The sequence below is a fragment of the Dermacentor albipictus genome, chromosome 9 (genome assembly GCF_038994185.2).
Source record: "Dermacentor albipictus isolate Rhodes 1998 colony chromosome 9, USDA_Dalb.pri_finalv2, whole genome shotgun sequence".
NCBI classification, from domain to species: Eukaryota; Metazoa; Arthropoda; class Arachnida; order Ixodida; family Ixodidae; genus Dermacentor; species Dermacentor albipictus.
This window is the reverse complement of record NC_091829.1, coordinates 19,063,898-19,082,271: the sequence shown is the minus strand read 5'-3', so window position 1 is coordinate 19,082,271 and position 18,374 is coordinate 19,063,898. Positions and strand designations below refer to the sequence as shown.

Genomic DNA, 18,374 nt, shown 5'->3' with positions numbered 1-18,374 from the left:
CTACCCCCTGCCTCTCGCTACATTGAACCTCCCCCCCCCCTCTACCTCTCGCTACCTTGAACCCCCCACGCCTATCGCTACTTTGAACACCCCCTGCCTATCGCTACCTTGAACCTACCCCCTGCCTCTCGCTACCTTGAACCTACCCCCTGCCTCTCACTACCTTGAACCCCCTCTACCTCTCGCTACCTTGAACCTACCCCCTGCCTCTCCCTACCTTGAACCTATACCCCCTGCCTCTCGCTAAATTGAACCTACCCCCTGCCGGCCGCTACCCTGAATCCCCCTGTCCCTCGCTACCTTGAATCCCGCCCCCTGCCTCTCGCTACCTTGAACTTCCCCTCTCCCGCGCAACAAGTAGGCGCGCGCCTTCCTCCCTTGAGCAGGAGAGAAGACGCCGCAGCACTAAACCGCCTTCCTACTAGGCTAACCGTCGCATGCTTTCCCTAGCACCTACAGCATACGACGTGCGGCCGCGATGGACTTGGACTTTATGCGGAATATCACGTCGACGCCAACGGTGGCTATTCGTCTAGAGTTAGAATATAATTGTTATTTCACTAAAATAGAAGCAGGAAATTTAGAAATATTTAAACCTGCTCCTAAAACAGATATCGCAGTTCTGTAAAATGCATCCCTTAGAACAACCACAGGAAACGAATCTGATACGCTAATTCATCTTTTACGTTAACTTGTTACATGCTTACAAACGCTTTCCAGAAGTCCTACTCACATACTAGTGAAGTTTTTATGAGCAATGTATAATAGTCAATTTTGACGGCTTTAGATGTGCTATCACACGCAATTTGCAGAATTCTTGTGTAATTTGTCATTGCTGAGTTAGAGTTATAAACTTGATAACCTAATTTTTTTCAATTTTCGACAGATTTATGAACAAATCGACATATTAACTAAAAGATCTGCTTCATACAGTCACTAGATTTTTCCTTTTTCTTTTAAATGTAACAAACCTAATCAAATTGGGTGTAGGTAGTGGTTGTCGATAAGAACAATTTATCCTTTACCATGTATTCCTATAGGAACCCTGTAGCTAAAGCTTCCTATCAACTAAGCTTCTTAAAGAACGTTCCTGGACATTCCTTTTGACATTTGAGCTCACGGATTTTTCACGTAGATTTGCGTATTTAATTAACTTGTGTCTCATCCCATAGATTTGTCCAAGATGCGAGTTATCTCGACATATTGAGTAGCATGCTTATTTCAGTGTTGTAGTTCACTCTTATGTGTTCGAAACTCTGCAAAGAAGTAACATAGTCGTGCCAGCATAAATAACTTCCTGTCATTTTTGTTCCCTTAAGAGTGACAGCGAATTACCTGGCGTGCAGTGAGTGGTTGCTGACAAATTTTGTTTTTATAAACCTATAAAACTGTGGACATACGCGCTTACGTCATAGATAACTATTGAAAGGAGGGAGTTCCTCCTTTGCATTCCATCTTTACATTGATTATTTACTTGTATAAACTAATTCGTTCCTTTCTTAAAAATGTTTTCAATCTTCTTCCAAGCTTGTCTAACAAGATCGACCTCGCAGGTTTTTAGGTGGCGCTTGAATTCAAATTTTTGACGAACATTGGCTAAACCAAATGTGAGCCCAGAGGGGTTGACTATTCCACCATCTGACGGGCAGTTCTGGGTAATTAAGGATAGAAACGACCCCCAACCAATCGATTGGTATGCCAACTGGACAAGTTTCTGCATGCTTACAAGAAAACTGAGCTCAGCCAAGCAATACATCCCTTTTCTTCTATTCTATTCTATTTCATTCTATTCTACACCGTTCTATTGGGGCCGCTTAGTTTTGCTATAGACTGGTTAAGCACTGAAGTATGTCGGGGCGCTCCGTTGCTTCACTTGCCTAATATTTTAGTGCAACCTAAACGTTTCAACTTCCGACCGCAACTTAAACCCGTCCTCATTTTTTTTTCCCCACAGGTCTTCATATTCGGCAAGCGATACAGCCAGCAACAAATCTGAGGTGAGTAATGCGGCTTGTGCCGGGTTTTCGCCTTGCTTACTCATTTTTTTTCAGCCACTTGGAACGAGGCAAGCTTGTTAACATTGGAACAGGCTACAAAACACTCCTCACATATACTGCATTGTATGTAGTCCAACCGCTCATTAACACCCAAGGTTGATCGTGTTCACTGGAGATCAACAAAACCCGTATTCATGGGGAAATGAATTCCGTAGTGCTCAGTGCATCGCAGGTGCTCATCTGAAGTCGACAATTCGGCCAACATCGGGAGACACGTCATGATCGCCTGGACTCCTTATATAGACGTCCCTTTGTATGAAAAAAAGTGCTCGATCGCTGGTCCTGTCCCTATACTCAAAAAGAAGCTGTAATATTCGTCCGCGATTTCCTTGGGGACAGTTATCTTATTTCCTTGGAAATAGTGCTATTAGATGAGATAAATTAGACCTGGCAACAGCGTCATGATGACGCTGTCGTACCATTTGACATTTTGTATGCTTTAGTGTTGAAGGATGGTGGACAGATTGTTCTAGAGAAACTGGCCACCCTGTATACGCAATGCCTCATGACCTCGAGCGTACCGGAATCTTGGAAGAACGCTAACATAATCCTAATCCATAAGAAAGGGGGCGCCAAAGACTTGAAAAATTATAGACCGATCAGCTTACTGTCCGTTGCCTACAAAGTATTTACTAAGGTAATTGCAAATAGAATCAAGAACACCTTAGACTTCTGTCAACCAAAGGACCAGGCAGGATTCCGTAAAGGCTACTCAACAATAGACCATACTCACACTATCAATCAAGTGATAGAGAAATGTGCAGAATATAACCAACCCTTATATATAGCTTTCATTGATTACGAGAAAGCGTTTGATTCCGTCGAAACCTCAGCAGTCATGGAGGCATTACGGAATCAGGGTGTAGATGAGCCATATGTAAAAATACTGGAAAATATCTATAGCGGCTCCACAGCCACCGTAGTCCTCCATAAAGCAAGCAACAAAATCCCAATTAAGAAAGGCGTCAGGCAGGGAGATACGATATCTCCAATGCTATTCACAGCGTGTTTACAGGAGGTATTCAGAGACCTGGATTGGGAAGAATTGGGGATAAAAGTTAATGGAGAATACCTTAGTAACTTGCGATTCGCTGATGATATTGCCTTGCTTAGTAACTCAGGGGACCAATTGCAATGCATGCTCACTGACCTGGAGAGTCAAAGCAGAAGAGTGGGTCTAAAAATTAATCTGCAGAAAACTAAAGTAATGCTTAACAGTCTCGGGAAAGAACAGCAATTTACAATAGGCAGCGAGGCACTGGAAGTCGTAAGGGAATACATCTACTTAGGGCAGGTAGTGACGGCGGATCCGGATCATGAGACGGAAATAATCAGAAGAATAAGAATGGGCTGGGGTGCGTTTGGCAGACATTCCCAAATCATGAACAGCAGGTTGCCATTATCCCTCAAGAGAAAGGTATATAATAGCTGTGTCTTACCAGTACTCACCTACGGGGCAGAAACCTGGAGGCTTACGAAAAGGGTTCTACTCAAATTGAGGACGACACAACGAGCTATGGAAAGAAGAATGATAGCTGTAACGTTAAGGGATAAGAAGAGAGCAGATTGGGTGAGGGAACAAACACGAGTTAATGACATCTTAGTTGAAATCAAGAAAAAGAAATGGGCATGGGCAGGACATGTAATGAGGAGGGAAGATAACCGATGGTCATTGAGGGTTACGGAGTGGATTCTAAGGGAAGGGAAGCGTAGCAGGGGGCGGCAGAAAGTTAGGTGGGCGGATGAGATTAAGAAGTTTGCAGCCACGGCATGGCCACAATTAGTACATGACCGGGTTTGTTGGAGAAGCATGGGAGAGGCCTTTGCCCTGCAGTGGGCGCAACCAGGCTGATGATGATGATGATGATGATGATGATGATGATGATGATGATGATGCTTTAGTGTGGTTTTGTTTTCTGATTTTACCTTACTTTATTACCCTGAAAGTAATCGTTCCTCAGACTTCTTGTACGCTGTGTGTTTGAAATGATGCATTTAATCATGAGCAAACTTATTGAGCTTGTCACAGGTCACTTGCTGGCTCGGTATTATGCATGTGTAGATTGCGGATATTACCGAGATCCTGTCCGATGTTCGCCAAAGTGGATAAGCAACCACAGCTGCATGACGCTACAGCACTGACGTAGGCGGATTGGTCTCGGGGCCTGCTGCGCACCATGGCGCATGCGTCGCTAAAGCTAGATAAGTTGACAGAACTCATGATGGGGGGGAGGGGGGGGGAAGTATGCTTCGCGCTAGTTTGCTCGTGTGTGTGCCGTGCCCCACGCCCGGGGCGAGGTTAAACGTCCAGTACTAGAGAGAGAGAGAGAGAGAGAGAGAGAGAAGAATACAGGAAGGCAGGGATGTTAACCAGTCAATAGTCTGGTTGGCTACCCTACACTGGGGGATGGGAGAAAGGGAAGAGAAAGAAAGGATGTGGTGGTGGTGGTGGTGGTGAATTGTAACAACAGGCGGGTTTAGCCTGGCGAACAAGGCCGGCAATTGCTCCGCCCGAGCGTCTCGCACAATACCGCTGATGGGTTTCACCATATGTCCAGGAACGTCCAGTACTAGAGTATGATTGCCGCTATCATCAAGTTTGTTGAGACTTTCGTTGGCGTATTTCGAAAGCCCTGCAGTTCGTCTTGTTCCAAATCTTTAATTATGAAATAACGTTCATACTGTTCCTTCCATGGCTCCTACTATTGTCTGTTCTTGTGAAGACTGCTCGCGAACGCGACCGTGAAGTGAAGCCACTTCAAGGCCTACGGTTTATATAAAGACTTTGCATAATTATAGAGTGTAATTTAGAGCTTCACTCGGTGCAATTAAGGGAGCTTTCATATTTATTTTTATTTTTTCTATTGAAACTGCTCTCTCGTGTAGTTTTTCTTTAATTGTGTGTGCGTGCATGTTTGTGTATATGTTAGCTACGTTTTTGAGATAGCCCGCTTACCAGTAGCCGAAATTCCCTATTGTCGCAGTTGATCATCATCAACAACAACAGCAATGAGGCTGGTTAAATGATCAAGGTCGTCAGGTAAAGCCCTATTTTATTTGGGTGTCGGTGTCACCAAATATGTAAGAAATGTCTCGTGGCCTTCGCATAGGCAGATCGTAGATAATCTTTTTCACCGGTCTCAAAATCCACCATCAACTCCACTGAAGGTATATCTTAAATTCGTTGTGTAGACAAAGTTGGTCAGAATGATAAACAAATCTATCAAGTCAAGTTGTATATTTATAACTATATCATATGAGCGGTACGATATATTTTGTAGCCTTTTACGTGTTCAGATCATAGAAGCTTTCCTTTTCCGTTGACACATGCTGATGTCCACCATCAATTCCACCAATGAGAGATTTTGAATTCCCTAAACGGACGTTGCGATGTCAAAATACTTCAGACTTACCGCTTTGAGTCAAGTTCAATACAAATCGCGTTAATGCCTGGAAAATAACACTGAGCACCGGCCTTGAACATTGAGCCATCTTTAGAGACCCTAATGGTCGTTACATGTATATAATGTCTTCATTAGCAACATCGATCGTTGTCACTTCTGACGCAGATTGAAAGCTGAAGACCCTGGTCTCAAGGAAGTTCGGAGTATGCCCGGCTCCCAATTCGGTACATTCAGCAAATTACACGTTCTCGAATGTCGCGGTTTATGCCTGTATGCGACAGATTTCAGAACACGTGAAGGTTGAACTTTTGGGGAACTCGATAGGGCCTTTTGCTTTCAGCTCAATCAAAGCAGTTAATGTCTTGCCCCGTGTACCCTAAAGAGTCAGGTCACATTTGCTTCAGCGAAAAATAAGTGTTACGGGAACGACAGGAACGTTCACCCGGCTTAACCCCGTTGGCTTCCTGGCACTGATTCCCTTTCCTAAGAGATAACTATAGAAGTGGGCATGACAAGTTCACAGTAGGCTTGCAGACACACGCGCAAGCGTTCTTCATTCAGTCAGTAACATGATGCAATACAATTTCGTCAATCTAAAGAATCGCACTAGCGCTTGTGTGACTTTGTAAATCACACACGCATTAGGCCACGGTCTCAGAATCTTCTGGAATGTGGAGGCAGAATAAATGTCGGACGCATTTATTGCGCAAAGTTGGGGCGTGCGTGACTTGACGCAGAGTTGGATGAGGAGGCTTGACAACACCGAAGCATCGCGTTACTAGAAATGTCCGCCATAATCATTGCGTTTAAATTCAGCGCTTAAGGATGGGGGCGACCCGTATCGGCGGTGAGGTAAGGTTTGTCGGCGAAGCTCACACCACGTTCGCCTTTATTGCCGCGAAGCCCTTCGAGCTCGAACAAGATGAGCTTGTTCTCTTCGGGATGAGGTCTTAGGAACACGCCCGGAACGTAAAGCCTGATCTGCGGTCCGGCCGCGGGCCAGTAACGACCCAGGTTGATGCCATTGATGAAGGCGATTCCTTTGGTGTAGTTTGAAGGGTCGAGAAACGTGTCGAGCGGCCTCTGTCCATCGCGCAGCTTGAACGAGCCGTGAAAGAAGCGAGGTGTCTTCTTGCCCTCGACGTTTCCTTCACCTCCGCTTTCCAACAAGTGCATCAACTCGCTGACGTCCCTGTTCCGCGTCACCGGCACGGCCTCGATGGTCCAGTCGGTCATGTTGGCACCTTTCACCGTCACATTTTGGAGACCCTGGGAGCAAAGGAGAACATAATGAAATCGAATACAGCACGTGTTCCGGCGAACATTCAAATGATCCTCGAAGGGAGTTCAGCGGAGGGAAAGAAGTAAGTGTAGGTTTCTGGCGACTTGGTGTAATCTGATTTCGTGATACAATGTGGAACAACACATGCACAAGTACAGCTGGAAGATAAAGTTCACTAGGAACCACTGCGCTTATCCGCGCTTGTCTTCCTCCATACTTTCTCGTGGAGAGGTGGAAATACTATTGCGAAGGGGACACATTATTCTCGCCACAAGACATTGCGCGATATGTACTACATAGCAAATAAATTACTAACATCCGCCGGATTGACCTCTTAAGTGCTTTGGGGAGCATGCTGTCTATCTGAATAAAATCGGTGGTCAGTAGATGTTCTCTTGGGAGGAATGCTAGAATCTGCGAAACCTTTCTAAATCTTCTTACCCAAAGTCGGCCGCGCAATAATTCGACGATCCGCAAACTTTATTCTGAAATGCATTGGGAAAGCTGTCTGGGAAATAAGCGCGATGCCGAAACCCGAAGCAGAAATGTTGCAAGCGCTTATTTGCATAATTTATCATTCCTTGTAAATTGAATGACATTTCTGTTTAGCTTTGCGAAAGTAAGTAGCCGGCGCAGTTAAAGAATCCTGCGTTCCTTAGACATGCGTCTTCATTTCATATCTAGTGATTGAGAGAATTATTTCAGCCTTGCTCTGTCTTCAGCCATGCTCATCCAGGGGGTGATGTGTCACTTGTCTTTACTGCTGGGGGATGCGGATTTTCTATATTTCAACGCTGCCCTTCTTTCCAGCTGTTAATACGCTTACCTTGGGGTCGCGATTCGCTTGCCCAAAGTCCTCACGGCCCATGTTTTCCACGAGGATCGAGATCTTTTCCCCCTTGTTGAGTCTCACGGTCGCGTTCATACTGACATTCAAGCGGCTGGTGTCGAAGCAGCGCATCATGTGCCGTTCATCCCTGACGAAGAGCTGCGCCATGTCGCGCAGACGGTGCACTATAAGCAACTGCGGTTCCTTAAGGTCCTCGCGCACCTCCGTGCTGTACATAAGGAACCCGAAGTCCTGCCCCAGCTGCTCGAAAGTCACTGGAAACTTGGAGTGGGTCCTCCTGAGCCAGCCCTTTTTTCGGAAGTGGTCCATGACTTCACTTAGAGTCATGCTTCGAGACATGGGCACGGCGTCGATGCTCAGTTTCGGCGAGCCCTTGGGAACATCCCCTTGCTTGAGTGGTAAGTACTTGCCGATGGCGTCTCTCAGTGGATAGTAGTAAGCCTTCGGGTCCCCGTCTTCGCCGATAGGGGCGTCGTAGTCGTAACTCGTCACTAGCGGGGAGTCTCCGCTGGTGGCCGCCTTGAAGCCGAAGCTCGTGCCTCCGTGGTACATGTAGAAGATGATGTTTGCTCCCTCGTCCATCATTTTCTTGAAGGTTTCGACGACTCCGGGCGGATACGCGGGATTGTCGTTCCAGCCCCAGAAGTTCATCCAGCCCGTGTAGTACTCAGCCAGAAGGAGGGGTCCTCCCGGTTTCACCTGGGCCTTGCGAATCGTGTTGAAGATTGACGTGTTGCACTTGGGATCGCAGTTTCCCGCCACGAGGATGTCGCGCACCCTGTCGCAGTTGAAGCGTCGTGCTATGGGGAAGTTGGTTCGAAACATAACCACGTCCTTTCCCAGCAGCTTCTCCTGGAGGGATACCATGAACTCCATGTACTTGGGGTCGCATCCGTTGTCCAGGTGACCGTACTCGTTTTCCACTTGGAACATGATGATCGGGCCTCCGTTCTTGTAGAGGTGCGGAACGAGCATGGGAAGCAGCTTGTTGAACCATTTGGTGACTTCCTCCACGTATTCTTTTTCCATGGTGCGGTAGTGAATGTTCGGATGCTTGCGCAGGAGCCAGTAAGGGAAGCCGGCGTTTTCGACTTCGCCGCATATGAATGGACCGGGCCGTACAACGGCTAGAAGATCGGCCTTCTTGACGGCCTCGAGGAAAGCCAGGACGTCGTAGTTGTCGAGGAAGTTGTACTGGTCCGGTTCCGGCTCGTGGCCGCTCCAGTCGATGTAGAAGTCTACGGCGTTGAGCCCGCCCATTCGAACCTTGTGCAAGCGGTCGTCCCAGTATGCCCTGGGTACGCGAAAGTAGTGCATTGACCCGCCGACTAAGCGGAAGGGCTGGCCGTCCTTGACGAACGTGTGTTTGTCGTAGTCGATGTGAAACGACCGGCCGCTCAATGCCGGTCTGCCAAGGACTACAAGAATGGCAGTTAGTAGCCATGCGTTTCTCCCTCCCATGTCGTTATGGTGAACGCGCAGCACAAGAGTCCATAGAAATCGAGAATAGTCCGGAGTACCGTTGTTTATTGCGCTCCTGCGCTACCAAGGCCATTCACAGGTATGCAAGCGACACCTGTCCCTCGGCATTGTGATTCAGGGAAGCCGCTACTTCGCCGTCAGTGTGTTTCTCCGAAGCTTCATACCGTGAGTATATCGTGACAAACAATCAATTCTAGTGACAGACATATGGCAGGTCTCCTTCTATTTGTTCTGCACGAAATGTTTCATAACAATTCTTTAAGTCTAGAACTGCTTAATGATAGAATGGCCTAATTAAACGTAGCTCCTCTTGGCAGCAATTTCATTCTCAATACTTCTTTATCCACGCGAAATATGCCGCTTTATCATGCATATGGTAGAGTCAACGAAAGTTAGTTGTTGTCACAAGAAAAATTTTTTTTTCCTGTTGGCAACCAGTGGCATGAAATTTCGGGATCAGCCGCCCTCTTGTCTTCTCTTAGCTATACAACACAGCTTAGCTCGCTCAGCAATTTACCATGCAATTCGTACGAGTGCGCATAATTACCTCACTCCTGCAAATGCTTGGGCTAGTACTGCGTGCGCTGCTTATTCATAAAAAAGTGTGAAACAATGTCTGCACTCACACGTAATAGTAACATATAAGGTAGTATTACTTTTTCTGCCTTCTTAGTCTAGCTTTTCAAAAGGGAATCGTACAGGACTTGCCGTTTCGTCTCCACACATTTCAATACATCACTCGGTTAAACGCTTTACGCGAGCGTGTTTCATCCTTACGTTGTGAGCCCAAGAGCGGCTGGCACAGCGTGCTGATTACTTTTTTCAATTTAACTTTTCCCTAAAAAACATTTTCGATTATTTTCGCACCCGCTTTTAATGTAGTTTAAAACGCCTCGAACCTACGATTTCTGTCAACCAAGAACGAGCTCTCATCTGAGATCGTTCGACTGCCTAAGCAGCAACAATGCCGGGGGTCTCTTCGCATGACTTACCGATTCGAGTCGTATGAACCTACAAATAATTACAGAAGCAAACAGCAAAGATTGCAGTCGCGTCCAACGCTACACACCGAACGAGCCAGCGCCCCAAGGAGCGTGCGTAAACAATGCGGCCGAGGTTAACAGTGCTCGCAGAACTGAATAACGACATAGCTGGCGAGAAAGAAAGAGAAAGAAACAACTTTATTGGCCCATAATGAATTGGAGTGCCTTAAGCGTCTGATGGGGTGGCTCCTTCTTCACGGGCTCCATATGCTTCCAGGGCCCCCCGCAGGGGCGTCTGCGTCAGCAGGCGTTTGGTGTGTGGCGACACCACGGACCCGAGCACACGAGGGTTGGACCCTCCCGCGTGTAGCCGTGCGCGGCTTAGCCGTGTCTGGGGAAAAGGGGATCCTGGGGGTTGAGCCGATGCTGGGTGTTTGGACCTTTAAGGGCCCCCGGCGGACGCAACACACCCCTTTGGCCTCTGCTTCACATAGACGGCACCTCCAGACTGACCCACCTGGAGGACATCGGCAGTCGCCTTTTCCTGTCTCTCCCTCCTCAAAACTTCGTCTTTATCTCTCACTTTTTTACCTTTCCTGTCTCCTTCTCTCTTCTTTTTACTTCCTTTCTCCTGGCGGCAAGGGTTAACCCTGTGTGGCTATCCAACCTTGGGTACACCATATTCGGTTATAGTGACGGCGTACGACTGGCGTCGTGCAGACTTGTATGCAAGCTCTGCCGCGTCCCCTCGTTGGGCTCCGTGGTGGGCGGTCGGCGCTGTTGCCGAATATATACAATTTTTCATGGAAACTTCTTTCCCCTCCCTTGCTGATCGCCCTCAGAAACGAGGGCGCACCGAAGATGTTTTCAAGTTTTTTTTTTTTTTGGACGTCAAACCCAGAATTTTCCCCGCTTTCACGTTATTCATTCTGAAAAGCCAAACAAAGTAGTCCGAAACATTTCACCATTCCTTGTTTCAAAATCCCTGACTGATGCTTTTGGTCCAGGTTACAAGGTGTCGAGGATGGCAAGCGGCGACCTCCTCTTGGAGCTCCGCGATGTAAAACAATACGAGAAACTACCGCAACTAGTATCATTTGACGAGACCCCCATAACAGTAACCCCACACCGTACAATGAACACCACCCGTGGTGTTGTGTCAGATGATGATTTACTTGAGCTGACTGAAGCGGAACTCCTGGAGGGCTTCAGAGAACAAAATGTGATCAACGTCAGAAGAATAAAGATGAGGCGGGATGGTAAGGAAATTGCGACCAAACACCTAATTCTCACATTCAATTCAAGTGTCCTGCCCGAATCAATCGAGGCCGGGTACATAAAGCTCCGTGTCAGGCCTTACGTGCCCAATCCACTCCGTTGTTTCAAATGTCAGCGCTTCGGCCACAGCTCGCAGAGCTGCCGCGGCCGCCAAACTTGTGCTAAATGCAGTGCCACAGAACACACCACTGAAACTTGTGAGAACGCTCTCCAGTGTGTAAACTGTGATGGGGAGCACGCCGCGTACTCACGGTCGTGCCCATCCTGGAAGAAAGAAAAAGAAATAGTAACGATCAAAGTGAAAGAAAATATCTCATTCAAGGAGGCACGCAGGCGGGTTGCATACCTGCCAAAGAAAAGCTTTGCCGAAGTGACGCGTCAGGGGGCAGCGTCACAACGGCGTCCGGCGCCTGTCCGACCCACAAACAGTGAGTCGGCAGTTACGCCGTCTTCCCCCACGGTGGTTGCAGCTAGCGCTGCTCCGCCAACCGAGCAGAAGGGACCTTCTACCTCGAAGTTGGGCGCAGCTGAGGCTGCTCCAACCACCCCGTCTCCTTCCAGCGCTGGCAACAGCCGGCGCAGCCAAATTCCCCAGGGAGCCCCATCGACCTCCGGGCCGGTGGGCGCAGGGGTCTTGCCCCCCAAGGCGGGACCCTCTCTAGTTACTTCTCGCTCGCAAGAGCACGTGTCCGGCGCCTCACACGAGGCAATGGACACTACACCTAACCTCAAGGCGCCCCAAGCGCCTAAGGAGCGGCGAGGATCCCTCGAACGCTCCAGAAAGGGCAAAACTCCCGTTACAGGGCCTCGAAAGGGCTCTGTAATTTAATCTCTGTAATTTCGATAATCACTACTTCTGTACACACAGCACCTACTGACCTCCAATATGGATACACAAATAATTCAATGGAACATCAGAGGTCTTCTTAGGAACCTTGATGATGTGCAAGAGCTTATCCAAAAACACAATCCACTAGTGCTGTGTCTACAGGAAACACACCTAAAACCACAACATACAAACTTTCTCCGACCGTATATTAAGTTTCGCAAAGATCGCGATGATGCTGTCGTATCTTCAGGCGGCGTTGCCATTTTGATTCATAAAAGTGTTTCCTGTCAGCGTTTACAGCTACAAACGCCCCTTGAAGCAGTGGCGGTTCGAGCTGTTCTTCTGGATAAACTCGTCACCATTTGCTCGATCTACGTACCCCCACACTACAAATTAAACAAACATGAATTTCAGTCATTTATAGACGAGTTGCCAGAACCCTATGTTGTTCTTGGGGATTTCAATGCGCACAGCTCCCTGTGCTGTGGTTCAACAAGACGCGCGAGGTCGTCTTGTTGAACAGTTCCTTTTTTCTTCAGGTGCGTGCTTGCTCAATAAGAAGGAACCCACGTATTACTCCCTAGCAAACAGAACCTTTTCTTCAATAGATCTTACTATAGTTTCCCCGTCCATACTGCCCGAACTCGTATGGGAAGTCACGAACAATCCTTACGGGAGCGACCACTTCCCTATACTGATAAGAACATCTAAAGAAAACGAATATCCTCCGCAAGCTCCTAGGTGGAAGATAGACACAGCTGACTGGGAGAAATTTCGAACTCTCACTAACATCTCATGGGCCGACATGTCTTCTCTAGAAATTGATGCTGCTGTGGAGTATCTTACATTATTCATAATAGATGCCGCATCAAAATGCATATCCGAAGCGAGTGATCTGGCATGCAAACGACGTGTACCGTGGTGGAACAGCGAATGTAGGATCGCCCGTAAGAATCAGAACAAGGCGTGGGGGTTGCTACGCACTTCTCCCACTGCAGAGAATCTTATGAACTTTAAGAAAACTAAATCCCAAGGCAGGCGAACCCGCCGACAGGCCAGAAGCGAAAGCTGGCACAAGTTCTTATCGAGTATTAACTCGTTTAGGGATGAGGCCAAAGCCTGGAACAGAGTTAATAGGATTAGAGGGCGGGAAACACATTCACTCCCCCTGGTAAACACACAGGGCGATACACTACAAGACCAGGCAGACTCACTTGGGGAATATTTTGAGAGCGTTTCAAGTCAAACAAATTATACACAATCCTTCCTCAAATACAAACAAACAGAAGAACGTAAGCCATTAACAAGAAAAGGTCGAGAGAATGAGCCTTACAACCGTCCTTTTTGTATTGCCGAATTGAGAGCTGCCTTGAGCGCATGCAACAGCTCTGCACCAGGATCTGATAGAATCATGTATGAAATGCTCAAACACTTACACAATGACACGCAGGTTACACTACTCACACTTTTCAACACCATTTGGGATGCAGGGTACCTTCCAGCTGCATGGAAGGAAGCCATTGTGATCCCTGTTTTGAAACAAGGCAAGGACCCTTCCTCAGTGGCAAGTTACCGCCCGATAGCCCTCACAAGTTGCATTTGTAAGGTGTTCGAAAAAATGATAAATCGGCGACTCATCTTTTTCCTTGAACAGAGCAAAATTCTTGATCCTTATCAGTGCGGCTTCCGAGAAGGACGCTCCACAACTGACCACCTTGTACGTGTAGAAGCAAATATCCGGGACGCATTTGTACACAAACAATTCTTCTTATCCATATTCCTCGATATGGAGAAGGCGTACGATACGACGTGGCGTTACGGAATCTTAAGAGACTTGTCAGAAATGGGCATCCACGGTAATATGCATAATATAATAGAAAGCTATCTGTCAAATCGTACCTTCCGAGTAAAAGTCGGCAATGCACTTTCACGCCCTTTTACGCAAGAAACGGGTGTACCCCAAGGAGGCGTGCTCAGCTGCACGCTCTTTATAGTGAAGATGAACACGCTTCGTGCTTCATTACCACCCGCCATCTTTTACTCTGTCTACGTGGACGACATTCAAATAGCTTTCAAATCTTGTAACCTCGCAGTCTGCGAGAGACAGGTACAGCATGGCCTGAACAAAGTCTCAGTGTGGGCGGACAAGAATGGATTTAAGATCAATCCTAACAAAAGCTCTTGCGTTCTTTTTACAAAAAAGAGAGGCCTGGTTCCGGATCCTTCCTTAGAACTGTGTGGACAACGAATACCTATCAGCAAAGAGCACAAATTCCTAGGTATCATACTTGACTACAGACTCACTTTCGTCTCCCACATTAAACATCTTAGAGAAAAATGTCTGAAAACAATGAATATAATGAAACTTCTATCCCAGACTACGTGGGGTAGTGACAGAAAGTGTTTAATGAATCTATATAAAAGCCTCATTCGATCGCGACTAGACTATGGTGCCGTGATTTATCACTCTGCCGCCCCGAGCGCACTAAAGATGCTAGACCCAGTGCACCATCTAGGAATCCGACTGGCCACTGGCGCTTTCAGAACGAGTCCCACACAAAGTCTATATGTAGAATCAAATGAATGGTCTCTCCACCTACAGAGATCATACATCAGCTTTACATATTTCCTTAAAATACGCTCCAATCCTGAACATCCATGTTTTCATAACGTTACCGATATGACGTGCGCTACACTTTTCAGCAATCGTCCCTCCATAAGACAGCCTTTCTCGCTGCGTGTGAAGGAGCTTAGCGAGGAAATGCATGTCCCACTCCTCGAGCATCGATTAATGCACCTAACCAAGCTCTTACCTCCTTGGGAGTGGCAGGTGATACAGTGTGACATATCCTTTATTAAAGTTACAAAGCACGCTCCTGAGGCCGAAATCCGAATGCATTTCCTAGAGCTCCAGCACAAGCACTCCTGCGCAGAGTTTTACACAGATGCTTCGAAGTCAAATGCCGGGGTATCCTTTGCAGCCGTCGGCCCATCGTTTTCGGAATCCGATGTACTGCATTCGGAAACAAGTATCTTTACGGCCGAGGCCTACGCATTACTCTCTGCAGTAAAGCACGTAAAAAAATCGAAACTTCCAAAAGCAGCGATCTATACAGACTCTCTCAGCGTGGTGAAGGCCTTAATGTCACTCAGCAAACATAAAAATCCCGTATTTAATGAACTATATTCGGTCTTGTGTAAAGCATACTCAACTAACCAGAACATCATAATATGCTGGGTCCCTGGCCATAGGGGAATCAAAGGTAACGTTCTGGCGGACGAGATGGCCACGTCAATCACATTGCAAGCTGTTAACCCTACCGCTGCAGTGCCTGTCACAGATCTGAGGCCTTTCTTGCGAAGCAGGCTGCGAGATCACTGGCAACACATGTGGGATGCGGAAACGGAGAATAAGCTCCACCTGATAAAACCACAGTTAGGATTTTGGCCGTCCACTACAAAATCGCGCCGAACGGATGTCCTATTCTGTCGTCTCAGAATAGGACACACGTTTGGCACCCATAATTTCCTACTCACCGGAAGTGAGCCTCCAGCCTGTGGGAGATGCGGAGAGAGGCTGACCGTCCTCCATGTCCTCCTGGAGTGTCGGAAAGCCGAATCTGACAGAAAGAAACATTTTCCGTTAGCATACCGGCAGCATATTCCCCTTCATCCTGTAATGTTACTCGGCCCAGAACCGCTCTTCGACACTAACACAGTCCTAAGTTATCTGAAAGATGTTGTGTTGCATGTTGTTAGCCCAACATGTTCGTAGCGTCTCCTCTCTTCAGAGGATGGCGCTGCGATAGTTTTATCATGTAGCACGTGCCTCTAGGCCCTTGTGTTTCAAGGGCTCTGGCGAGGCAACAGTGCTCCAGGCATTTTTACCATCTCATATATTTTCTATTCTGCATCATTCTTTTGCGATGGATTTTAATGTTCGTAGTAATCGTCATCTGTCATCGCCATAATTTTATAACAAGTTAATTTTACGCACTTTACAGCGAATATTTTTTGGCCACTTTACAGCCAAGTTACATGTTTCCATAATACATCGTCAACATTACCACTTGTCATGGCGCTCTTTGGCCAAACCTGGCCCTTGCGCCACAAAAAACCACACATCATCATCATCATCATGCTTCCAGGGCCGCCTGGCCCCTGTGGATCACTCGGAGCTGGTCTTGCAGGGCGAGGCTGGACAGCATGATCTCCCATCGCTCGGAAAGAGTGGGGATGGTAGGGGGGTTAGTTTTGGGTATAGGTGGGGGGATGGTCATGGGAAAAATTGCACTCTCCTATGACGTGCCGAAGGGTGCCTAGTGCATCGCAGTGAGGACATGTGTTCTTGGATCTTTCTGAGCGGGCGACTGCGGGCGCCGATGGCGGGGAACCAGAGTCGGCGGTTCAACTTGCGGATCATCGAGACCACTTGCTGCGCACCCTACATGCGCGGGCCTTCGGCTTGATGGACGAATTCACAGATGCAGAACGTGCTCTGCCGTGGGATAGGCGTCCTCCATCCGGCGGGTCTGCGGGGCAAACTTCTGCGAAGGGGTTCATCACCTCCAAGCGACGCTGTTTACATCAACGCGATGCCGAAGAAGTGCTTTTCCGGAAATGGGCCCTACGATGGTGTTCGACTGTTCATGCCTAGAGGATCCCGAGCGTGAATCCGAAGGCGACGCTATACGGCCACTTGTTGCGGGATCGAATAACAACACCTGCATAGCAGTTGTTCACACGCTGACCATGTGTACCGGGGCGGACGAAGGCTGGAGCGATCGGTGACCTACGAGAAGCAATGATTGTTGTTTTGCTCGTGCCATGGGAAATCTTGCTGCAGAGCCTGAGCCCAATGAACAACTCCTGGTAAAGACTGCGCCCATGCCGAGACCACTGAACAGCTGCTGGCAAAGGGAACTGTCAATTTCCGAGCCAACGGGTAAGTTCTGGGAAAAGAGAACTGTCAGTGGATTGACTTTACTGTGCATTGTAGTGCTAGATAATATTTAAATGGAGGATCCAACCTATGAGGAGAAACATGGGACAGAGAATAAAGATCTGACCAGTTGCGATGCTTGTCTGGAAAGGTATTCGCATTGATCCAAGCTTAGCAGAAGAGCAGAAGCAGGGTTCGGAATATGAGTGTCGGAGCGTAAATTGAGTTACGTGTGTGACCACCTAATAACACTCCCATCAAGCTTGGCAAATAACCTCAATTTTTTTCTCTTCGTTATAACCACACTGAGCACTGTATTGCGGTGTAGCGTGAAAGTGTTGTAGTGCACAAACTTATCAATTGCATGGCAATAAAGTTGGGACATTTGTGGTGGATAAGCATGAAAATTCCATGAGATTACATCTTGCTTATAATGAAAGCAAACAACATTGTACGTATCTCTATTATTTGTAAAGCATTTAATTAAACGCTTCACTAAAGCTTCGTTTCATATTGATTTCAACAGGTGTGCTGAATCTGCATATTTTTATTTATTTCATATTTCAATTTTGAGGGCAATGCCATGCGACCTTTTATGAGCGGTGACAGTTGGGAGCAGACGACGAGTAGCAGTGTTCCTTGCTTTATCTGCCCTTGAGTACTTTATACGCTCAACCTCAGTCACGTAGTGAGGGATTGCATATTTTCTTATACTTCTTTTAACGCATGTAATATTATAAAACCTCTTTGTGAACCAGTAGCATAAATATAAGACCGCGTTTTCCTGCGGGCTGCACAGTGGCGCCGTAGAGTAACGGAGGAGCACTCAAATCACTGCTGTGTAGTTCCTAATTGGAAGCAGAAAAAAAAAAGAATGAGAGAAATTGCTGTTTGTTTACCTTTAACGGGATGTTGCATAAGTAGACCCGGTTCATAGCTCACAACTGCTTAGCCCAGTAAAGCAATCGTTTGTCGTGTCTTCTGTTCATGTCAGAGATCCCTAAGTGCGTTAAATTTCAGTCCGAAGCACAGCGATACGTACTACCCTGCTAGAACAATGCGCCAGCTTGCGGAGCCTGTGGTCTGTAATATAGCGTCACATGGCATTCCTAGAAGGTTTGCGTCCGATTAAACCAAAATTACAATCGCTGCATTCTACCAGTGTTGACATATGGGACACATACTTGGAGGTTGACAAAAAAAGCTCGAGGACAAGTTAACGACCGCGCAAAGCGCGTTGGAATGAAACATTTTAGGCGTAACGGTA

At 47.3% G+C, this 18,374-nt stretch overlaps 2 protein-coding genes across 2 annotated transcripts in view; one reads left to right on the top strand and one right to left on the bottom strand.

Annotated features, from left to right (window-relative positions):
* LOC139049761 (latrophilin Cirl-like) overlaps nt 1-18,374 on the top strand; it is a 1,359,947-nt gene that overhangs the window by 681,320 nt on the left and 660,253 nt on the right. The window contains exon 4 of the mRNA XM_070525564.1: nt 1,955-1,997. The gene's annotated coding sequence lies outside the window, so the exon portion shown is untranslated. The remainder of the gene's footprint in view (nt 1-1,954; nt 1,998-18,374) is intronic.
* LOC135917299 (beta-galactosidase-1-like protein) lies at nt 6,180-9,137 on the bottom strand. The gene is made up of 2 exons (XM_065450855.1): nt 7,570-9,137; nt 6,180-6,730 (listed from the first exon to the last, which is right to left on the bottom strand). The coding sequence occupies exons 1-2, from the start codon at nt 9,052-9,054 to the stop codon at nt 6,281-6,283; spliced, it is 1,935 nt and encodes a 644-aa protein (XP_065306927.1). The 5' UTR covers nt 9,055-9,137; the 3' UTR covers nt 6,180-6,280.